The sequence below is a fragment of the Zophobas morio genome, unplaced genomic scaffold (assembly GCF_036711695.1).
Source record: "Zophobas morio isolate AGI-343-1 ecotype UQ-CSIRO unplaced genomic scaffold, CSIRO_AGI_Zmor_V1 ptg000009l, whole genome shotgun sequence".
NCBI lineage: Eukaryota > Metazoa > Arthropoda > Insecta > Coleoptera > Tenebrionidae > Zophobas > Zophobas morio.
The window spans coordinates 8917074-8942832 of record NW_026972114.1 but is presented as its reverse complement, the minus strand read 5'-3'; the positions used below and the strand labels follow the sequence as shown (position 1 = coordinate 8942832).

General features: G+C 32.8%; 1 protein-coding gene and 1 long non-coding RNA gene across 2 annotated transcripts; one reads left to right on the top strand and one right to left on the bottom strand.

Moving 5' to 3' along the window:
- The first annotated feature begins 6738 nt into the window (after positions 1-6738).
- Positions 6739-20134, top strand: LOC135125818 (TWiK family of potassium channels protein 18-like). Its single transcript, XM_064051529.1, has 4 exons — positions 6739-7289; positions 7466-7753; positions 15225-15427; positions 19212-20134. The coding sequence occupies exons 1-4, from the start codon at positions 6863-6865 to the stop codon at positions 19836-19838; spliced, it is 1545 nt and encodes a 514-aa protein (XP_063907599.1). The 5' UTR covers positions 6739-6862; the 3' UTR covers positions 19839-20134.
- LOC135125819 (uncharacterized) lies at positions 16655-17526 on the bottom strand. Its single transcript, XR_010279970.1, has 2 exons — positions 17430-17526; positions 16655-17339 (listed from the first exon to the last, which is right to left on the bottom strand). It is a non-coding gene; the product is annotated as an uncharacterized LOC135125819 (long non-coding RNA).
- Positions 20135-25759: the final 5625 nt, after the last annotated feature.

Here is a 25759-nt window from a genome sequence, read left to right as displayed (position 1 = left end):
ATTAAGCATTTAGCGACTCTCAGAAAAATTCGCCGTTGGTATGTACATGTTAAAATGTAGTGCTTTTTTATTTCGTGTCTTGAAACCTCTTGACAGCGGAAACCATACGTGTCCGTTGTGGAGAGGTTTCACTGTATATATGTTACAGCTAATATTCGAAATACGTTATTATGCATAATAACTAGATATTTTAGGAATTATGCGTAATAACTAAACTTGTCAGTTATTATGCATAACAACCGGAAACATTAGGAATTATGCGTAATAACTGAATTTTTCAGTTATTATGCACAATAACGGAAACGTTTAGGTAATATTGATAATAACTAACAGAGGAACAGGAATTATGCATAATACCTGTTAATTATTAGTCATTAAGTATAGGTATTGCCTAATAGGCCAGGGCCGATAATTTTTGAGAACAAAAAAATTTAGAACAGGATGATACCCATTGGAAAAGGAAGAAAATATAACTAAAATAAAAGGAAAAATAATTTACGGGCGATCTGAGGTTGGGAAGTGGAAGAGGGTGAGCTTTTAAGGGTAGAAAACGGTTTATCACGATTTCCGGCAAAACTACAAGTCCTATCGAAAAAAGTTAAATGGCAAAGTTCTAGGTAATAAAGGGATCTACAACTTTTGTATTTAGACTTTTTTTAAATAACCTCAAAATTTACGTGAAAAATGCAAATAACCGAGTTTTTGGTTTTTTATTTTTATCTCCCACAAAAAAGTTTTTTTTTCACGAAATTTGGTGAAAACTTATCTATTTATGTCCCAAAATCACTGTAATTTTTTTGATTCAAAATATTTATTTTTCTCCCTTATTTTGATTTAATATCGAAAAACCACCCTAATTTTCAATCGAAAATTCTCACGTCAAAATGTTTGCTTTTTTAAAAAAATCGGTTGTTCGTCAAAATCTCTACTTTCTGATGGTGTAAAAAAAAGTATACATTACTCTGGCAAATTTTCACAGGAAATCCAAATAAACGAAAAACTCGAATTCGAATTTTTGTTTTCATGTAAAATTTTGAGCTATTTATTAAAATTTACACATCAATTACTCGAAAAAAATAAGATTCCATGTTACACTGATAAACTCAAAAATTTAAAATCCATTAAACCAACGCCTTCTCTTGGTGGGAGATTTGTCAATATGAAAGATAATTTAATTGATTCAGTGTTATATTGTCATTTTTACATTTATAAATATATTTGATTAATTGTAATCCATGTTTTTGCGATATCTTCTTTGTTTGCATGTTTTTTATAAAAAATATAGGCCAAATTTGACAAATTATCGTCTGACTAGCAGACCCAGTAAATATTTTAGTAGTTAAACAAAAAATTAAATCAAAATAAATAAATAAATTATAATTAAATTAAATTATAAATTATACATAAAAATTTATAGGTAAGTTTTCACCAAATTTCATGAAAAAAAAATTTTTTGTGGGAGATAAAAATAAAAAACCAAAAACTCGGTTATTTGCATTTTTCGCATAAATTTTGAGGAAAGAAAGTGTAAATACAAAAATTGTAGATCTTTTTATTACCTACAACTTTGCCATTTAACTTTTTGCGATAGCACTTGTAATTTTGCCGGAAATCGTGATAAACCGTTTTCTACCCTTAAAAGCTCACCCTCTTCCCCTTCCGGACCTCCGATCGCCCGTAGATTATGTTTCCCTTTATTTTTGTTATATTTTCTTCCTTTTCCAGTGGGTATCATCCTGTTCTAATTTTTTTTCACTTTTTACCATTTTCAAAGGCTTAGAACATGTCCAGCTGATTTAAAAAAAAAACGGGACAAGATGAGCAATTCAGGTTGTTACAGATCGAAAAGCAATGGGAATATGACTTTTATATAACTGTAATTTGTCCTTTTTTTTAAATCAACTGTACATGTGATATGTAGGGGAAAGCGAGGCAGGGTGGGTAGCTTTTTGGAAAATATTATGCATAATTCCTGTTTCTGTGTTAGTTATTATCAATATTATCTAAACGTTTCCGTTATTATGCATAATAACTGAAAATTTCAGTTATTACGCATAATTCCTAATGTTTCCGGTTATTATGCATAATAACTGATAAGTTTAGTTATTACGCATAATTCCTAAAACGTCTAGTTATTATGCATAATAACGGATTTCGGATATTAGCTGTAACATATACAAATATCAGCTAGGGAGAATTTATTTAGTTTTTTATTGCCAACCTATTTACCAAAAATTGAGATTCTTGACATTTTGCAAAATATTTTACAAAATAAGCCTTATTTAAAAAAAACATACTAAAAAGTCGAAGAGTTCTTAATTTGAAACTATTTGTAGCAGTAAGTGCATACCGATTTTTTGCAGTACAGGTCAACCTATGTAAAATTAAGCTTTAAATTTCAGCTTGGCAAGTTGCAGGTGAATAAAGTGTTATTTTCTATATTTCTCTATTTACTTATTTTTTAATTATTATATACAATCAAAAATTATAAACTTATTTGATTGAAACGTCCACATTTTAACGCAAAATAAACTTCGCAAATTACTTACCTTAAGCTCACGGTTATAAATTTTAAAACCACGAAGAGATCGAACCAGTGACCAGCGTACATCATTGCCCTATTCGGTCATTAAATTTGGACGCCTAGGTAAAAATTCAAGGCAAATTCATAAACCACAAGTGCAGGAGTATATTATTTTATGAAATTTAAATAGCATTTACCGAGCACAATTTTGAGGTGACCTCTTCTTAGCCTTTACAACCACAGCTTACTTTTGAAGTTTAGGTGCGACGTTGCCACATTATTCTAATTTTCTTGATATTTTTTCTCAATGGAAGGGTTTACGAAAAAATTGCAATTGAGGGACTTTTAGAGTCTGTTTTACAATATTTTGTGTAATGATAAATAAAAGTACGCGCTATGTTGTGGTATAATTTTCAATATTTTAGTTTTTTCAAACAGAGCACATTGCATTTTATTATTATATCTTATTCTATTTTTTGTTCTCCGTCTTCTAATACGTAGATGTGTTTAAAAAAAAAATAAGAAATCGCAGTAGCTATCAATTTTAAATAAAAAGAAAATTTAACAAAAAAGAAAGAGTACAAAAAAAAATAAAATTTGAAAAACTGAAATATCGATATTTAAAAATTCTAATAATTAAAACATTTTGTTATAAACATGAAAACTATATGAAAATTTAATCATATTTACAGCACAACAACGCGCGTACTTTTCGCTATCTCCGTATAAAAGATCGTAAGATAGACTTTAAAAATAACCCTAGTCTGACTTTTTTTGGAAACTATTCCACTGCTAATAAATTTCAAGAAAATTGGAATAACGGAATCTCAAAAATAAACTGTGGTTGTAAATAAAGCCTTAAAAGAGGAAAAGGTCAATCAAAATATGCAATGGTAAAAGGTTTATAGGGTGATTCATTTACAAAAAAAAACTAAGGTTTGTGTTACGACTTAAAAACAGAACACTCTGCTAAGTTAAAAATACTTTTAGCATACAGTACTCAGAAAACTGTATAACTTCGGCTCTTGATTTTTTTCCCTCTTTCTTATAATTAATATCGAGAAATACGCGTTTATTGACTCACTCTGTTTATTTAAAGCAGATAACCAACGGGAAAAAAATGCCCCCTCAGCCATAATAACAACATCAAGTGTTTATGAAGATACATCGGAAGAATGTCACGTAGAAATTAGTTTGATGTAAATAAATTTGTCGCTCGAAAATTGAGAACGAAAATTATTATTATTAATTAAGTGAAATATATTTAAAGCAGATAATAATTAACGGGAAAAAATGTAGACAATTTCAATTTCTCAGGATATGCTTAACTTCGACTGTTTATGTTTACACTTCGACCGAATTCGACTACTAGTACAAATATCAGCGATTAAAAGACAATGAAATTTGGTGGATTTTGTGTCCTCAATGCATAGGAAAGGACTAATTAATTCATACTCAGTTTTTTTCCCAAAAACACTCATAAATTTGCAGAAATTCGGCAAAAATGTAAGATGACAAACTAATTTTTCCAACGATTTACCATGGTTCAAATAATCTCAAAATATTTCCTCGATTTCACAACATTCGGTTTTTGCAATTTCAAAGTTACATCATTGTAAAATATTGTTATAGAATGTTGATTTTTTTTCCTAAAAATCTGGATGCTAAGGGCAAAAACTCAACACGAATTCATAAATCACACATGCAGGAATATGTTATTTTATAAAATTTAAAGAACAAGATGACGTTATAATTTTTTGGGAAGGACTTTAAACGAACAAATTTTGATTAACGATTTATCATCTTTCCTATAACCTTAAACCGTTTATTTTAGTACATTCGCTTTTGAAATTTCCAAGTTTAATTATAAAACACAATTTTGTTTTTTTCCAAAACTCTCGATGTCTAAGGTAAAAACTCAACACGGATTCTACATTAGACATATGTGGAGTATGCAGTTCTACAAAATTTAAGACATATTTTTTCTACAAAATTATAAATGATGTCATCATTTTTTAAGAGGTCATAAACGGAAAATTTTGAATAACAATTTACAATAAACTTAAAAAACTTGTAAGTTTTTAAAGCATTCGGTTTTACAATTTCAAAGTTAAATTGTAAAATGTTACACAATTTTGATTTTTTTTCCCATAAATCTGGCTGTCTAGGGTGAAAACTCGACACGGACTCATGAATCACACACGGAGGAGTATACAATCCTATAAAATTAAATATGCAAGACCAAAAAAAAGAGACAAATTAGTAATAAGCTTAAAAGTAAAATGGTACGTTTCACTCCACATTTTGTTTTTTTTTTATATTATAAGGTGCTTTATCATTTTTAACAGGCCAATTTTGACTTTGAAGTATTTTTTTTGTTTTTTTATAAAAATCTCAAAGTCAGCGGTTTCTATATAGATCCGCTGGAATCATGGTCACAATCTTTATAAATCCACAACTTTTTAAAAAATAACCTTAAAAATGGGATAAATTAACTTTTTTTATTTTATAAAAAAGCAATAAAAAACTTCAACGTCAAAATTACCTATTTGCTTAAAAACATGATAAAGTACCTTAAAATAGATGAAAAAACGGGTAAAAAAAGCTTAAACAGATGAAAAAAAAATGTGGGGAGAAACGTACCATTGTACTTTCAACTGATTTCAATTTAGAATTTTCATCTAAAACGTCCGATAATCCAATCCTTAAACCCGAGTGTCATTCAGTTGAGAATTGGATTTGAAATCATAGACAATATTTTTTGAATCACCAAAAATTATATTTGTTAAAAAAATTAAATATTACTTTAAAAAGGTGATGATTTATTTAAAAAAATGCGTCGAATGTTTTAAAATTACTACAAATGACTAATCATGTAAAATAAACTCAATGCTGTAAAGGTAACAAAAAAGATAAGAAATTAATTATTGATTGACAAGATTAAATTAAAAAATCTAAAGTGATATTCAATTACATAGCGACCTTCATAAATTTTGTTTATTTTCAAGAATTTTTAGGTGTAACGGTAATTTTTAATTATATTTATTTATAACATTTTATAACCGAGACCGCTGGAAATTCGCAGTTATGCAAATAAATGCATCCGGAATGTTTGTTCTTTTTATGATCTCGTTTCTTAGTTTTTTCAACATTTTGATGAGCAAGGATGTTTTATTTTCTCGTTTAGTTGATATTATAATTCAATATGAAAAATTTTTCCGATTAAAACTTCATGAAATTTACCAGATGTACAGCGTTCGTCAGTACGTGCTTAAAATATTGTCGTCTTAATTAACTGAAGAAAAGATATTAGATCAATTTTAGTATCATAAGGAAAACAGTACTTTTACTAAAAAAAAACCTTTTGTGAATCATGAAAATGTGGACAAATGAATGTTTATGAATTTTAAATTGCCATAAAAAAATATTAATAAATTTATGTTGGGTTTATATTGTTAAGTACGTTGTAACGTGAGATATTGTTTCGTAAAACCTTACTTTTCAGGTTCCTTTAACATATTTTAACCGCATTGTTGTCACTGCTTGTATATTGTGTCTTAGAAACTTTCACTTGTCAGATCAATACGCCTGGTATCTTACTCCTAATTTAGTTTCTTAATGCTACTTAAAGTAGTATTTTTTTCATACGTACATCAGCTTTATGTAATTAAAATGGCACATTTTAGACAAACGGGGTGTAATATCTACCACAATTATGTTTTAATTATTAAAATCTCACTGTGGCGTACATATACTTGGAGAAGTTTCGTATTTAAAACTTTTGTGATATGTTGTGTTTAGCGCAGTAAGAACATTGATAATAAAGCTGATAAAGCACATTGTGCCATCTGTAAGACAACACTGAAACCAACATTAAACACGCATTTTCCTCAAGAGGAAACTTTTTCCTTTCACGCAACCGCTAAATTCGAACATAACTGAATTCAGAAACTAGCAAAATACGAAATTTGCATTTAATACCCGCAATATTTACAAAAAAAATAATAATAAAAAAATTGTTCGTAATATAACAAATTATATAAAAATAACAAATTTCCGTAAGATATTTCCACTGTTGTGACATCCCTGATAGCCCGCCCGACAATACACCATTCTGAACATTCAAAGCATAAACAAAACAAAACTGTCGCCCATTCCGCCGAGATATTTATATCGAGAACGTGGAAACAAACGGCGTCACAACCGACAGAGACCCGCCGTGTTGAAGAGACGTCGGGACGCTCTGTATCTACTGGACGCTCCGTCATGCCGCGTCGACGGCCTTTCCCTCTCATAAAATGTGAAAGTGACCTTTAAAAAATCTCCAAAAATTGCAAAATGGACACCACCAGTGAATCTAACTCCATCAAGTCGATCGGAACCCCCACGTCCCTGAAAACTCCGAACTCGACGTCTCCTTCGAGGAAGCAAGTCGGTTTCAAGAAAGCCAGACCCCGATTGATCATCCCTCCGCCGCAGGAGTTTCGGATTCCACCTCAGTACGTGGGGACTGCAGGGGTTCCAGGAACTGCCCAGTACACGGCCTATCCTGCGTATTTCAAGAAGCAGTCGACGTTCATCTTCGATCAGTTGCATGGGATCAAGGACCTGACCAAGTCGGGACTCGGTGTTGGTGAAAAGTGCGCTTATTGGTTATATAATAAGTTAAAAAAGTGGAGCAGACAATGGTTTACGCACATGTTTTTGAGCATAATTCTGGTGCTTTATACTATCGGGGGAGCTTTCATCTTCGAGGCTATAGAAGGTAACCGACTCAAAATTTTGCAACAGAGACAGAATTAAATTTTGATATTTTTCCATGATCGTTCCGAACCACGTTGGCATCACTCAGAGAAATATTATTGCCTAATGACCATTAGAAACGCCATTAGCACCATTCCAAAAATAAACCTTCACCAATATCATCAATCCATATTTCAGGCGCCCACGAAATCGCAAAAAACAATAAAACAGAAGTCAGCCTCCAGCCCGTTGACGTAAGATCTTCGAGGAACAAGTTAATCAGAGAGTTAAGAGACTTATCGCTACGGTTACCGAATAGTACAGACGACGGCCAGTGGACCAAAGAAGCTCAAGAACTTTTCGAGCAACACAAAGAGGTGTTGATCGACAATGAACAACGGAAGAGAGAAATGGAGAAGGAACATAAGAAGAAGTGGTCGTTCTCGAATGCTGTCGTTTACTGCGGCACCGTTTACACCAGCATAGGTACGTACGTTAGAAATCTCGACTAAAATGTTCCAGAAAAATGTTCCCACATTCGATGACTAATCGAGTAAATCAATGGGATTTATATCTGGCGGGTCTGGTGTCACTTTACGACAAATTCCAGATATACATCCTCAGCCAAGTATGTGTCGTCTAAAAATATGACGGTGTTTGACCCACGCTTACTAGACAACACACTTTCGAAAAGCTATTGAGGAAACGACTTGTAAACGTTGACAGTGTTTTCAAAATAAACTTTACAAGTCGGAATAATGTTGTAAAATTGTAAAACACAACACTCGCTGATGAAATGTAGGTCAGTTTCATCACTTATGCACTTTTGCTCTAAGAACTTGGCACCGCATCTTCAAAATTTATGAACTATTAGAATTAGAGACGAAATTTATTAGAGCGATGAAGCTAATAGTGGCCACCTTGCGAAAATTCGATTGTATCTCAAGGTCTTAAAGGCCAAACGTTTGAAGTTTGCCGCAATACGACGGTGAAGTTATCGATTAGAAATTCCGGCAGAAGCGAGAACTACAGATTTAATCAAAAAATGAAAATATTTATACAAAATATGACATATTTACTAAACACGAAAATATTAGGTAAATAGTTCGAACGTTTTACGTGCACGCGTAAAGCGGAATAATAAACAAAATTCCCTAAATTTTTCTTTCTCAGAATTAGAAAATTTTCGATAACGCAATCACTTGTCTCAGCCAAAAGTTGTCAAAATAAATTCCACTTGTGTTCCAGATAATTACATCGTTAAATTTGTATTTTTAATTTTAGTTCTAGGAACAGCGCGTGCTATTTTGACAATGTTTTGTATTAGCGTTGCTTTGTGCTTTTTATAATTATCTTCGTTCAATGTACTTTGTTACGTCAAATATCTTCCCCTTGATTTTCTTGTTGTGATCTCGAGGCGATGTACACAATATTAATTAATGGGTTAATTAAACACGTTTATTCGCTTATATCAAAACTTTAAGCAAATAAACTGTTCCAAAAGTTCAAAGGTTTTCATTTTATCTGGAACTCCGAGTGAGTTGTTTTCTTTGAATAAGCGAATCAAGATGAAGTTTCTAAATTTACAAGCAAATCTTTTATGAGTCGTCGACACAATTTAAATCTGACCGCTGAGTACACGAATGAAAAGTTAAAACGCAAACAAAATTTTATTTTAAGAAAATCTAAATAATTATTGGTCGGCGATGAATCATTACGTTTTCGATTTTCCAGATGAAAAGAAAATTTACATAATTTAAAATTAACCTGTGTTATTATGAATCGGAAGCTTTGAGGTCCCTTTAATCATAACATTTGTTCTCTTGTCTGCAAATCATAAATTATTTTTATCGATTTATAACAACTGTTATAATAGTAATCCAAAATTGTTAAAAAACACAAAATGACGAAGTCTTCTCATTGAATTAAAAGTGATAATTGGCATTTTAACTGTAAAAATATTTCATGCCTTTTGTTGGGATATCTACCATGCAGTTTAACAACACTAAATTTAGGGCTATAAATTTTGAGCGTAAAGGTGAATCGTTGTTTAAATTTCTTGAATTTCAGATACGTCAAGGCACTTTAGTTGATTGTTTTTTTGTTGTAACAATAACATAGAGAGGTTGTGAAAATTTTATGGCTACACAATTTTGCTTATTGAACGAAAAGCTGTATTATACATAACGTTTTCAGTTGTAAAGAACAAAGTCGGTTGCAAACTTTTTTAAGTTAGAATTAATCCTTAAACTGCATGGCTTTTCCAGTTACTATAAACTTTTTTTTTTTAGATAAATAAACCTTTCTTTTTTTTTTGTTAACATGTAAAGTTTTGGATATTCAGTCAGACTTTAGAAACGGTGTCTTTATCACAAAATTGGCCGTAGTATATCGGATTTGACAGACAATTTTAATATAATAACATAGGAGTAATAAATGATTTTAATAATAAGAAGAAATCAATTTGGTAAGATTTTTTTTAATCCTCATCACTTGGAGAGAAAATGTCCTTCTTATTCGTTAAAATTTACTGATGTTTTTTACATATTATTTCAAATTCTGTTTTATGGTTATTTTTCACTTATATTTTAGAGGATACCTCACGTTTTCATCCTATTTTTTAAAGAAATAATTAAACAACGATGTTTCTAAGAATATTATACATTATTACATAGTAACGTTTTTTGAATGTGTTTTTAAACCTTTCGGAAACATATGTTATTTTAAAATTTTAGACTATAATCAAGCCAATGAATGTTGAATTTAAATGAGAGAAAAAAATTAGTGAACACTTCACATGTTTTTGATAAGTAGCAAAGACAAAAGATTTGATTATTTTTAAAAACGACAACGCACTAAAGTGTAAGTAATTTTAATAAATAAAAATAAAATAACATTAACAACAACAAGCTTCTGTTATAAACTGTATAAAACCCATGAGGCATGATACATTTCTCAAAGAATTGTTAAGTGCATTTAACGAATTGGCAACACCACTAAGAAGTCTCTTATTGAAAATGTATTGCTTTACACACTTATAACTAAGAGTGAAGTAAGCAGTAGCTTATTTGGACAAAATTTGCTACAAAAATGCTATACATATTATGAAAATAATTTTCCATCCTATTTTATAAATAAATCTTTGAATTTTCAGATTAAGCCCAAAAAAAAATAACGATCTATTTATAGTGAGTCCTACTCAATTATTAGCTATTTTGTTCTGTTTACAAAGAACTCTACATTTTTAGCCAACATATAAAGTTACACTGTTTTTAAAAGCATTATGTATATATAGTCTATCAGTATTCGTGATCCGAATTACCAATCAAAACAGTATATTTTGCATCACACGTCAAAAATGCGTACTGCGGATTGCGTGTCAAACAAAAATTAAAAACATATCGTTCGCAAAAATGTAATGATTTCATTTATCCGCAAAATTATACACAGATAAAAACACTTCTAATCTTGTTAAATGCTTAATATAATTAGTTTTTACTTCCTGGGCGTAAGCTAAGGAAGAATTTTTCCTTTGGATAAGGAAGTATAGTAATCGAGTCTATTGGGCGACTACCACTTTCATATTTTTTGGACGTTTCATGACCTTCGGAGTACGAAAAATTTGGTCTCCCGTTTTCATCTGTCACTCGTACCTATGTGTCGATTTTTATTAGACGGATAATCTCCGAAACTGTCGGACTGATTGTTGTCACATTTTGTACGTATATTAAGAATATCATGTAGATGGTCAAACGATAACCAACAATTTGACGAACGATTGCACGACTGCCTACTTTCATGTTTTCTCGACGTTTCATGACTCCTGGGGTCTATTTGGTATCCAGTTTCGATTTGTCTGTCTGCCCCCTGTCCGGATTTTTATTAAGCAGATAATTTCCGAAACTACTGAACCGATTGTTGTCAAATTTTGTATGCATATTGGAAATATCATGTATTGAAAAACCAAATTCTCTGAAATCTTGCAAACATTTTGAGGTTACAGGAAGTATGATAAATCGTTATTCAAAATTTCGTCATCCTACAATTGATTTTTTTTTTAATTTTGTAAAACAACATGCTTCTGCATGTGTGATTTATTAATCCGTGTTGAGTTTTTACTCTTGGCATTCAGACTTTTAGGAAAAACAAAATTTTATAACATTATTCTACAACTTAACTTTGAAGCTGCAAGAACAAAACGCTGAAATATTTTGCAAATATTTTACGTATATCGTTAATCATAATTTGTCCATCATCTTACAATTTGGCCTAATGTTTTTCAAATTGATGAGTGTTTTTGGGAAAAAACTGAATGTGGTTACTTAATTAATTAATCTTTTCTTCTGCGTTGAAAAAACAAAATCAATAAATTTAATTTTCTTTTAACCGCTTATGCTTGTAGTCTAGACATGTCAAGAGTCGAATTCTTTTGAAGTATAAACATAAACAAGCGAAGTTAAGCATGTACTAATAAATTGAGAATATCTACATTTTTCCCGTTGATTATGATTATTTTGCTTAAAATATTTCATATTGTCCACGCTTTTTTTTTGTAACGTGTTAACATACACGGCATTACACGACTGAATACGAGCCTGCAAGAATTAAAAATGCAACCCAAAATACAAATTCAAAACTTACTTAGATGCCTTTTAACTTCCCGAGCATAAGCAAAGGAAGTATTGTAATCGAGTATTTTTGCATTTTCTCGACCTATCATAACCCCTAGAGGACGAAGAAATAGGTCTCCCGTTTCCGTCTGTCTGTCCGTCTGTCCGTCTGTCCGTCTCTCTCTCTGTGTGTCTGCCGTCCCGGATTTTTATTAGACAGATAATCTCCGAAAATTTGTCTAAACATCAGAATTTGTCTAATCATTCCGATCAATAATGTGATGACGTCACTTCAAAATTGTACATAGTAAATGGGTTTTAAATTGTATGAAATAACATAGTCCTATACATGTAGTTTAGGATTCCGTATTGAGTTTTTACCCAAAAGGTCCAGATTTTTGGAAAAAAATCAAATAAAACAACATGTTGCAATTTAATTTTGAATGTGCAAAACCGAATGCTTTGAAATCTTGGAGATGTTTTAAAGTTGTGATAAGCATGGTACATTTTTGATCAAAATGTATTTGCTCATCACCCTTAAAAAATTGGTGACACCACCCCAAAATTTTGCTAAAAAAATGTCAACTTAAATGTGCAAAGTATGATGAGTCTATACTGATATATCACTGCATTAATATTTTTCAGATTTGCTTATACGGGATGTTTCAAAAAAATTAATGACAAAATCAATTTATTGTATTGATTAAATCAAAAATTACAAACCTGAATATTTTGAAATCTTGCAGGCGTTTTGAAGTTAATGTAAGAATAGTAAATTATTAATTAAAATATATCTGTTTATTCTCCCCAAAAAATTGATGACGTCGTCTCAAAAGTTTGCAGAAATAAAGTCTACCCAAAATGTGTAAAATGTGATGAGTTTTTACTTGTGATTTATCATTGCATTCATGTTTTTTAGATTTGCTTAAACAGGTGGCTCCAAAAATTAATTAATGAGTCAATTTATTTTATTGAATAAATCAGGAACGTCTCATTCCATTTTCCGAGAAAATTTTGGGAATACAATGCTGTTATTTTTCAATTTCCATTTTCCACTAAATGTGAAAATGGAGAAAGAAGGTGGGCGGGGCTAAATTTTGCATTTTTCTAGTTTTATGAGCAAGCAGTAGCCCCGCCCGCCCACTCCTTCTTCGTTCCAGTAACTACTCTTAATATTGTTCAGTCCTAGATGACCAAGTTTTAGCCCCGCCCACTTACCCTTTTTTTTCTTAGAAGATATGTCACTTACCAATTTCAATCTTATCTTAAGAAGTACTAGCCCCGCCCACTGGTCCTATATTTTTTTAGAAGATATGCCGTTTGCCATAATCAGTCTTATCTTAGCAAGTACTAGCCCCTCCCACCCACCCTTTATTTCCTTAGACGGTATGTCATTTACCAAAAGCAATCTTGTCTTAGCAGATACTAGCCCCCCCCCACACATACTGTTCCCATTCTAACGATTTTATCTCTCTTCAATCGAGATGTACCTTTCATTCGGACTATACAAAACGAATCATTGAAATGGAAGCGGGGTGGGTGGGCGTGGTGAATAATATGTTCTTTTGTAAAGTGAAACATATATTTATATCTGAAAAAAAAAATAATGAGAAAACGGGTGGGTGGGTGGGGTTAAATTTAACTTATTCGTACATAATTTTTATAAGCAAGCAAGAGCAAGGGATGTCACAGACAAAACTGAAGTACTCGTATGATACCTCAGTGGATGCAGAAAAAATCTCCAGAAGAGTCTCCAAAATAAATTCATATCCATTCATGTGCTTATCCGTGGCTTCATACGTCCCAGTGAAACTGTATATGTAAACAAACTCATAGACAAAATAATCGTATGGAAGTAGGATATGTGGAGGGCTTGCTTACTGAGGTTGGGCTTTTCTATGTTTGTCGTTATCATTTCCGACTAAGGATATTATACATATGAATCACTTACTGAGCCTAAGCTAAGGATGTATAGTAATCGAGTCCATCGGGTGACTTGCCACTTTCATGTTTTCTCGGCGTTTGAAGACCCCTAGAATATGAAAAAAGTGGTCTCCCTTTTCCGTCTGTCTGTCCTCTATGTCAGTTTTTATTATACAGAATGACCGCCCTAATTGTTCTCAAATTTTATACGTGTATGTGTGTATTAGGATAGCGTGAAAATGGTAAAACGCTAACCAAATGTTGGCTGATCATCCCCAACACCAATAGTGCAACGTCATTCCAAAATTTACAATTGTATATTTTTTTTATTTAATGAAATACGATACTTTACACACTGTAAAACCGAATGCTCTCAAATCTTGCAACCGTTTCAAGTTTATCGTAGTCCTGATAAATCGTTAATCAAAATTTATTCGTTTATCCCCTCCGAAAAAATTGATAACTCATCCCAAATTTTTCCGAATAAATTCTGTTTCAAATCTGCAAAATATTATGACTGTATACTTGTAGTCCACCAATGGATGCATCGTTCTTAGAATTACTTATGCAGGAGCACTAAAAAAAAATAAATGAGTGATGCAATTTATTGTATTGATTATGTTAAGAACCACTCACTCCATTTTCCCGAAAATTTGGCAATATGGTACTGCTGTTCTCAGTATTACACTGTATCTGTACAGTCCTTGCAAAAATGTTGATGATGTTTACTTTAATATTACATACATATCTTTATTTTAACTTATAATGATTATCATAAAAAAATTAAATTCGCAAAATCAAATGATTTTCGAAAAAGTGGACTTGTGGTGGGGCAAGTTCTGTCGAAATAACTTTCAACCTATTTTTTTTTTACTGAAAAAATACATATGTAGTTCATAATTCTAGTAAAATAGTAAATAAGTATCGTCATAAACAGAACTGCTACTTATAACAGTAATGTTGCATCACAGTATCCACGTCAAAAATGCGTGGTACGTACTACACGTATCAAAGAAAAATTTTAAAAATATCGTTGGCAAAAATGTAACAGTTTCATTTATCTGTAAAAAATATCCACAGGTAAACCACTGTTAAATGCTTAAGATAATAATATCAATTTTTTCATTATTTTATTGACATTAGAACCACATGAATAGAGAAAAACTTGAAATGTTGCCAAAAATTGGAGGTACTATAAGTTATCAATATGACTTTTTTTTATTCTATACTTGAGTATTTAATTATTCCATGCGCATGTGACAAGTAAATACATATATTATATATAATTCAAAATAGAAAACTGGAGGCGGCGACGTGGGAGTAGTAACCGCCGCAACAGTTTTCGTAGACCACACAACTTACAACCTAGCTTCGCTAATCTAAATGTAAAATAAAATCGGATTTTATGTTACACCATGTTACAGGCTATGGACACATCTACCCAGAAACCGCTTCTGGCAAAGCAATAACTATCGTCTACGCCCTGATCGGAGTGCCTCTTTTCCTTATCGCCTTAACTGATTTCGGCAAACTCTTTACGCGCTGTATTAAGTTCCTATGGTCTTTCGTTCGCCGAGTGTATTACACCGGAAGCTGCCGCAAAGTCCGGAAAACCGCTCACGTCGAAGTAAGTACAGTTCCCAATTTGATTATAGTAATAAATTAATAAAAACCTTATCGAAGTGTAATCAATTTTCTGATCGAATAAATGGGTGCGACTGAAAGAGTAAAGGAATCACAGTTGTAATATAAGTGCTCGATCACGTAGGGTCGGCGATGTTAAAGGAGATATATACAGGGTGCCGCATCCAAGTCTGGATATAGGGAATTAACATGCGAATTGGTTTTTATTTTATAATACCTCCCCAGATCACTTTAAAGCTATTATTGAGTGATGGCTTTGTGGAGGTCGAAGAGGGCTATCGGCCAGTATTTTTTTCAAATCGTTGCATCGCGCTCATTCACTGTAAAAAGGTTTTAAAAATCGTATTTTGAAATTCGCGCCCGATCCGAATTGTCGCGAAGTGTTCCGTCGTACTGTCGAAGTTCGGCGATCGCGTATTTTCATTACCCATGCAAAATTCAAATGTCAAAGTGAAATTAGAAATTATTCTCATCAGAAATCAACGAACAAGTCAAACTGAATTATTTTATCCAGTGTGATGATTATTGTAGGACAAATTAAACGGAATAAATGCACAAATTGATCCATTCATTCGTCATAGTGCGCGACCCCGTCAAACGAGCCATCTCGAACTACAATCAGACCGTATCCAAAAAGCCCAAGATGAAGACTTCAAGACTTCGAGCAGCTGGTCTTCCTCAAAACCCCATCAAAGCCCATCGGCAGCATTGCGACATTTTCTGGGAGCCCTCAAGCTAGGAATGTACTCGGGCTGCTTCACTCAGTAATCACTGAACGACTCAAATTGAATTATTTTATCCAATATGACGATTATTGTAGGTCAATTTAAACGGAATAAATGCACAAACTGCACAAAATATTTTATTAGGTAAGCTATGTTCTACTGCGATTAGATGAAAAAGCGGGGGCCTGCATGTTCTTCAACAGTTAATTTAATTAGTAGGTAATTTGGATAAATTTCACCCTTTTTTTTTGGAATCACTAAAGATTGGAAGTCAATTGATTTTACATTCGTTAAGCAGGGATGGATTTTTTGCCTCCAGGAAGCATCTTCATTACAGGAAATTTTTGAGAGGGAAATGTAGAACATTGACTCATCAACATTTTAAAGCATTTTTCTCTATTACGAATGTGTTTTGGGATTCAGAAACTTTTGTATTACTGTTTTATTTGTTTATTGTGTTAACAACAACAAAAATAAAAATAATATTTCGCAAAATAAAGTTACATTTATTTTCAAAGGTGATAAAAATTACATAAAATCAGGTGGGCACGACGTTTTCTAGGGGTCTTAAACAGATGAGATAGAAGAATTTCAAAAAGCATCATGACAAAAAATTGAAGCCTGGGGACTACTTCTCACATATAGAGTTTTACGAAGGAACGCTTGAGAGAATCTAGGCTGATGGAGAGTTTTTGAGGAAAATTTGTTTTACTGACGTTCATTTGGTCTTAAGGGAAGTTATAATCGTCAGAACGATCAAATTTGAGCATTACACAACGCTCACGTGGTCCATGACCTTCGTTATCAATGGCATGCAATTGTCAGTGTATGACTGGGGCTTCTAGGACATCATGTCATTGCACCTTTTTTCATCGAATCCGGATTGAATGCTCAGAAGTAGGATAATATGCTAGCTCAGCAAATACTTCCTGGGACTCGAAGGGTGCGGCATCTGCAGCAGGTCTTTTACATCCAGGACCAAATCTCCAGCCATACAGTTCGCATAAATGTTGTTTATTTGAACCAGTATTTTTCCGCAATGTTGGAATGGAAAGTTTGCACCGCCCCATTGCCCTGTGCAATCGCCAGATATAAACCCCTGAGAATTTTTTCTTTGGAGATTTCTTCACGACCATCTGCATTCAGACAAGCTATACAAACAGAGAAGCGCTGAAACAAGCAATCCAGCAATATTGTCTTCAGATTTCAACTAAAATGCTGATCAACACGCGTAGGAGTTTTGAAGATTGGCTTACTTACTGTACAGCTGCTGAGAGCAGTCTTTTTGAGCAATTCTTGAAAATAGTGCAATATTTCTCCAGATTCGTACAATATTTCATTACTTCATTCATCAACAATTGTTAAGTTTTGTTATTTGTAGTTATTTAAATGGTTCATTAAAAGGTCCTCTTCAAAAGCGCCAGCTATTTTGATGGCAAATCTTATCATCACACAATAAGAAAAGCGAGCCCCCGCTTTTTCATCTAATCGCAGTAGAACATGGCATTTTAATGAGATTTTAGTAATAAAGACTCGATCAGCACCAGCAACATAACCTAATAAAATATTTTGTGCAGTTTGTGCATTTATTTCGTTTAAATTGACCTACAATAATCGTCATATTGGATAAAATAATTCAATTTGAGTCGTTCAGTGATTACTGAGTGAGGCAGCCCGAGTACATTCCTAGCTTGAGGGCTCCCAGAAAATGTCGCAATGCTGCCGATGGGCTTTGATGGGGTTTTGAGGAAGACCAGCTGCTCGAAGTCTTGTAGTCTTCATCTTGGGCTTTTTGGATACGGTCTGATTGTAGTTCGAGATGGCTCGTTTGACGGGGTCGCGCACTATGACGAATGAATGGATCAATTTGTGCATTTATTCCGTTTAATTTGTCCTACAATAATCATCACACTGGATAAAATAATTCAGTTTGACTTGTTCGTTGATTTCTGATGAGAATAATTTCTAATTTCACTTTGACATTTGAATTTTGCATGGGTAATGAACATACGCGATCGCCGAACTTCGACAGTACGACGGAACACTTCGCGACAATTCGGATCGGGCGCGAATTTCAAAATACGATTTTTAAAACCTTTTTACAGTGAATGAGCGCGATGCAACGATTTGAAAAAAATACTGGCCGATAGCCCTCTTCGACCTCCACAAAGGCATCACTCAATATTAGCTTTAAAGTGATCTGGGGAGATATTATAAAATAAAAACCAATTCGCATGTTAATTCCCTATATCCAGACTTGGATGCGGCACCCTGTATAAAATTTGAATCGATTACGCTGATATCTTTGATCTTTTTCAAAAGTTATAGTTTTATGTGAGGATTTGCCGCTTAGATAAAGTTTGTTTGTATAAATTGATTTTATGATTTTGTTTTGACTATTTTGATTTACAACTCAAACTGGCTCTTGCAAAAGTAAATCCAGAATCAGTTTAGAAATGACGTTAGCTTTAATTTTGTTGACAAGATAATTTACCCTATTACTTGCAATATCGATATTAAAAGCTAAGTTTAATAATAAGTTGAACAGTGTACGGAAATAGCCTGAAACATCAAAACTGACACAAAATACCCTTGCATCGTCAAGACAATTAACCTTTTCTGTTTCTTAAAAACAAATGTTACAATATGTGACTACTCATTACAAAAAATTACGTGATATTCCCCATCAAAAAATGACATTTGGTATTCGGCATAAAATGCCAGGTATGTTTAGCTTTAAGGAAAAACGCGTAAAATTTTATTTAAAAACAAAATGTAGGAAGTATTAACTTTGTAACTAAAAATACTTTCATTGCCATTGTTGTATAATGTATACTGTTTTAATATGTTATTAAATTTGGATTTTACTGTGGTTGATGTCCCCTCTAATAACTGACTTGTTTTATTTATCATTCAAGTAAAATGCATGGTATACTATCGACTTTTGACCCTCAAATGTCTAATTTTTCAAAACATCTCCGCTGTTAAATAGAAAAGACTTTTAGTAAAAGCTAATTTTAATGTCAATGTCATCTTTTTCAGGATATCTTCAAAGGCGCCCAGAAAATGTACGAAATCGCAACTTTCCGCCGAGTTTCGACCATGGTCGACCCAGAAAACCCAGATAGACCGCCTACCACCCAACTGGAAACGCCCGTCACGCCAGCAATATCGAACTTCGAGATCGACGATGAGTTCAACCTTCCGATCTCACTTGCCATTTTCATTCTCATACTTTATATCTTCTTAGGCGCTTTGATTTACTGCGTCTGGGAAGGCTGGCCTTTCTTCGATTCTTTCTATTTTGTGTTTATTTCCATGACCACTATAGGGTTCGGTGATATGGTTCCTGACGATCCCGCGTGTATGATTGTCTCGATTGTGTACTTAGTTTTTGGGTTGGCTCTCATGTCGATGTGTATTAATGTTGTGCAAGTGAAACTGAGTGACACGTTCAAGCAGGCTTCCTGTAAAATTGGAGCCACTATTGGTATTTCTGTTGCCGAAGACGACGGCAGCATAACGACGGTGCCTCCAGATAATGTAGAATTGCCAGCTGTGCACGATGCCAATAAAAATTTGGCGAACGGAACGCCGTCTGAACCGAGTGATATAAAAGATGAGAAGGAAAATGGAGACGATAAAAGTGACGAAAAAGAAATTACGTGAGAGGACTTTTATGGGAGCTTAACTTTTCCTACTTGTTTTTCGCCGAATTATATAGATGTAGGAGCAAGCTTTTTGATTGCATTTTTATTTTTCAAGAAATGATCTTAATACGTTGTAAATATATTGACAATTTCTTTATTGTACGTACTTTGAAATAATGTCTATTATTGTATCAACAATAACATGTCCAGAATGTCGAGAGTGTGATAATTTAGATGAGAGATCTTCCGGTGCTGTATATTTACTGTTTGCTATCAGACTATTTACTTTTTAACAATAAAATTTATTATAATGTTTGTAATGTCTTACATTTCACGAGTGTCTGCCAAAAGCATTGTTGGTTGCATATCGAATTGAAATACGTAATTCAAACGGAATTCGACGTGGGCGTATTATCATATCACGGTTTATTATTTCTGCCGAATTCATTATCATTACAGTGGACAAAAATCATTATAGTTGTAACTTTCGATACTAAAATATTTCTGTAATCACTTACAAGCTTTAAAACAACACGTAAATTTATTCAAGTGCTTCGGCGATGAAAACAATCCAAAACAAGTGCCTCGTAATTTTATTACGAGGTACTTACCGTCCTCAAATGTGTTTACAGAATTCAAAATTTTTTCACACCAACGAAATAATAAATTTTTGCACCAGTTGCGTATTTCTGTTGATTTCAGACGACGCGTTTCGCAAATTTTCCAAAAACTAAAACTCTTATAAAAGTTTTTGAAAGAAAAAAACTAATGGAAACTGGAACATGTAAATGTATTAAAATTCCAAATTGAAAGTTTGACGTCAAAACGTCTTCGATAAGTCGACAAAGTTTGCCACAGAAACGTCATAAATAAACATAGTTTTGATGCACAAATATAATTACACAAAGCATTTCTTAAAATTTAATCAAAATAATGTTTAAACTAATTTATACAGACTGTTATCGGACCAATCCTAATGTATGGGACTGAAGCAATGACTGTGACGAAATTGCAAAATAAACAACAAAGAAAAAAGTAAGAAGCATATTAGGACCTGTAGAAAAATTAGAAAATGAGTACAGGCTGTTTATAAACATCGAACTGTGAAACATACTTGAATATGAAGAAATGTAGTTACAAAAATAGTAAGAACGCTGGGACACGTCTGAATGGCGAAGACAAAAATGTAGAAACCATGTGGCAAAAAAAAAAAAACAGAGAGGACCAAGATCAACATGATGACGACAAGTAATCGACGATCTCTGCAAAACTGAGATAAGACACTGGGAGCAAAAACTAACGATAGATTAGTTTGGAGAAATATTGACATGAAAATCATTTATGACAAGGGACTGATTTGCGATTGATATTTTATAGGGTAGATCAATCCCTTGTCCAGAAATATTTAAAAGCGATGTTAACCCATTTGGGGTCTAGCTATTATATATAACATTTACAATTTTTAAAAATTATTGAAATACTGTAGGCCTGATCCATATTGCTTATTTTTATTTATTAGCTACTAAAGAGTTTGTTCTAACAGAATTGATATTTTACCAAAGTATGAAAACCGATAAGAATAGTAAGTACTAAGCATTTATGTATTTAGAGTATTTAACATTAATTTATATATTTTCACATGCTTCCCTGTGACTTCCAGTTTTGTGCAGCAAAAATTTAAGCTGGACTGGATAACTGCAGAAAGGGAATAAAGATATCAAAAAATTTTTTTGTTTCCTATAACCCGCAATTTCTGTTTTGTAGCAAAATCATTAGTGATATTGTTTGATACTAAAAAAATAATAATAATAAAATTGGAATTTAGGTACAAGTCAAAGCATCAATATTAATTTAGAGCCAGGAAGTAGGTAAGTATGAATTCATATAAAACGAAAACTTTGTCGGTCCTAAAATAGGACAATGTCAATTTTAGCGGTGACAGAAAAACATTAAACTTAATTTGTAACCCAGCAAAAAATTCTTGGTTTTAGAAGTTTTTTTTTTTTTGTAAAATGTAAAATAACTCCTAATTATTGTCTAACTAAAGGAAAATAAAATTTTCTTGTCTCATGATTAGCCAACTAATTCGTATATAATCGTTTTTAAATATTAAACAACTAATTTGTATGACTCTACCTACACTAGGAACTAAGTTAATGATTAATTAATTAGTAATTCATAAAATTTTTTGATAAAAATTTGTTTAAGCTGAACCTGAGTTTTAACACAAAAAAAAAACAATAATTTTGTTGCGTTTACTCAAATCGATCTAATAAAAGTCTTATATACTTATCATATCATAGACCATTTTTATTAACTTTTTGACTAATTTACAAGTCATTTAATTATATGTTTGTTAAATGTTTTCCTTTTTTACTTCCCGAGCGTAAGCGAAGGAACTATTGTACTTAATAGAATCCGTCGGCCGACTCTAATTTTACGTTTTCTCGACCTTCCATAACACTTAAGAGTATGAAGAAATAGGTCTCCCGTTTCCATCTGTTTGCCTCTCTGTCCGTCTGTCTGTCTGTCACTTCATTTCTGGCTGTTGAACGTGTCGGATGTGTTTTCGGTGCTCTGCGGTGTTAGAAGTGGTGTAGTCTGCGAGTCGGCACTTAGAAAATTCTGAGGGAAGGAAAATCGGTGGGGGAGTCAGGAATAGGTTGGGGGGGTTCTCCTGCGGAAGATCGGGATAAATCAGAAAGAAACATTTTTTTGCTTCTTTTTGTATTTGGTTGGGACTGTAATTTTGGTTTGGGGACTTAGGATAATTTTGGTTGGGAATATAGAAAACTGTTCTGGACAAGCGGAGTTTGAAAGAAGGGGCATTATTGCCGCGTGAGGAGAAGATGGAAGAGACTGTGACACAAAGGGTAAAGGAGATAGAGAGGTCCTTGCGAGCATGCCCATTTTTGGACTTGAATAGAGTTGGCAGGGGGGTGATTGTCCAGGTGTTGGAATTTTGGGGTAAGATGGAGACCATAGCATTGGAGCTAGCGGTTGAGAATAGTTTTATGAAATCAACAGTGTTCTTTATACTTCGTATTAGGAAAAGGATTGAAGATAATTTACCTGCTAAATGTTTTATATGTTCACTCCATGTTAGACTTGCATCAATAGTTATGCCTAGTAATTTAACAGAACTGATGCTATTGGAGTTACTTGAGGCTACTTCAAGTTGCTGGGTTTTAGATTTGTTGAGCTTTAACGTATTAGAGGCAAACCATACTTGGGCACTTTTTATTGCTGTCTCTGCTTTAGCTGCTGCCGTCTTTATATCACGATCAGTTGTAATAATAGTTGTGTCATCTCCGAACATCACACAGTCAGCGTTTTCTTTGATGCAGTTATAGAAATCATTGGTGTAAATTATGAAAAGAAGTGGCCCTAAAACTGACCCTTGCGGTACTCCGAGACTAACATTTAAAGTATTCGAGTGGTTACCGTTTGCAGAGACACACTGTTTTCTGCCAGTGAGGTAGGATGCCAGTAAGTTAAGTGGTATTCCTCTAATGCCATAAGACTCAAGTTTTGATATTAGTATGGGGTGGTTGACACAGTCAAAAGCCTTGCTTAAATCGCATAATGTAATCCTATTATGTTCCCCATTTTCAATAGCCTCGACTATGTTTACTATAAGGTGTAATAGAGCTTTGGATGTTGAATTATTCCGTCTGAATTCAAACTGGACAGGGTTAAATAGCTGTATAGTTCAAGTCTTTGTTTGATCAAAATTTCTAATAATTTCCCAAAAATTAGGACAATACTAATGGGCCTATAGTTATTTATATTAGCACCTTTCTTGAAGACTGGTGTAATTTTACTCACTTTGAAGCAATTGGGAAAAATTCCAGTGCTAAGACATTTATTGATGAAGTTAGTGAATGGAGTTAATAATATGTTCACCGTAGATTTTAAAATTTTTGCATTTATACCATAAACATCAGTTGAAGGAGAATTCTTTAATTTGTTAATAACATTCAAGATTTCAATTTCACATGTCGGATGCAAGAAAAATGAGGAGTTATTATTAGGCATTTTATTCACAAAATTTAGAGCTGAAGATGTGATGGTAGTATCAATCACTTTTAGAATCTTATGAGCAGTAGATGAGAAGTAATCATTCATTTCATGAACATCAAATTTCGATACGTTTGAGGCATTACTTTAGTTACGATGCCGGTTTACAAAACGCCAGGTATCCTTACAAATGTTATTAGAATTAGAGATAAAAGAACTGAATGCATTTTTTTAACAGTTTTTGGAACAGTCTGAAACTATTTTAAGAGCTATTACTGAATCCCTCATAACTTTGAGTTCATTATTAAACCACATCCCACCGCTAGCTGAGTTTGTAGCTTTTTGGAGTGGAAAACATAACTCAATGTGTGAACAAGGTAATCCGCAAAAGTATTAACGCCATTACTAGTAGATTCTCTATAAGACCAATCAATTAATTTAAGATGTTCTTTTAATTGAAATAAGCCAGATTTATTGATATGAGCAAGAAGGGTACAGTGACTCATGATTTTGTTTCGAGTGTAAGGTTTGCGAGTGAGAATGTTTGGTTTGAGCCAGGAATGTTTGGGTTTTTAAATAAAAGAGGACTGAGTGAAACGGATCTGTGTGGTTGTGGTAGGCTAGAGAATGTTTTGCATATTGTTTTCGAGTGTGGATTGTATGATGAAGAAGGAGTTGTGAATGGTCAGGATGGATGGGGGAAGAGGAAAGACGATTTGAGAGGTTGTTGGAATCAAAGGAGATGTGTGTGTGTGTGTGTGTGTGTGTGTGTGTGTGTGTGTGATATATACAAGTATGGAGTCTGTCAGTGAAACAGTTTTTTTTCAATTGGTAAGATTGTGTTGGAAAAACATTGAAAGTACAGCTTTATAAATTAAATTTTATGTAACATATTTATAGAACATGATTGTAATAAAATAATCACAACAGGTGATAATTTTATGAATATGAAATGAAATTATTGACCACAGAAGTAATTACATTATTTATTTTTCAGGCTATGCCGCTATACTTATAAAATTCCAAAGCAGGAAATATCCTAGTTGTGAACCCACAATTCATTTTTAAAAAATAAGACAAAAAACAACCATATTTTAAAGATTTCAGAGTTGGTACTCTAGTCATCATTAAACTTAAAGGTAATACCAATTTGCAATAAACAATCAAAAGTTTATAAACAAAATTTCTAGCTTTCAAAAAGTATCAAGAATCAAAAAGGATGTATAATTCTGGTGTCTGTTGTAAGCAGCTGCACTCAGTAATAAGGATCTGAAGTCAATCTTTCGTCATTCAGCTACCGTTTCATGTTTTTAATAGATTTCGGTTACATTTTAAGAAATATACAATAGATCTGTTGTAATACGAGCCCTAACAACTAAATATTGGGACGATAAAATTTTTTTATAAAAAAAGTATAATTTATTTTAGATAATTAAAATTTTAAAATTAATTCGTTTTTCAAAACTGTTAATGTTTACAGCACAACCTTTTATTCCTATGGTACTTTTGTCTGCGTAATATTTTACGATGTTTCCCATCGACGACTAAGCTATTTGGAACAAATCTTCACTTTTTCTTATCGATTTTCCCTTGCAGTACTGCGAAATTATTATTTTCAGAACTTTTACTAAAACTTGCCCACCGCTAACTATTTTTTTCTAAATAAAACCAACGCTAGCATGAAATGCTACGATGCCTATAATAATGGCAGCATTTACCAGCTACTACGTTTGTATTTCGATGGTATACTAGCTAATTTTTTCGGGTGTCCCAACGTTTAAATCGCACATTTTTTATTTAGGTGACAATTTTTGCGCTCTAACAAAATTCATTCATTTGGAAAATACCTCACTCTCTGCCAAAACAGATGCTCATGCAAAATTTGCATTTAGTCCAAACGAATTGAATGATATCAAAAAT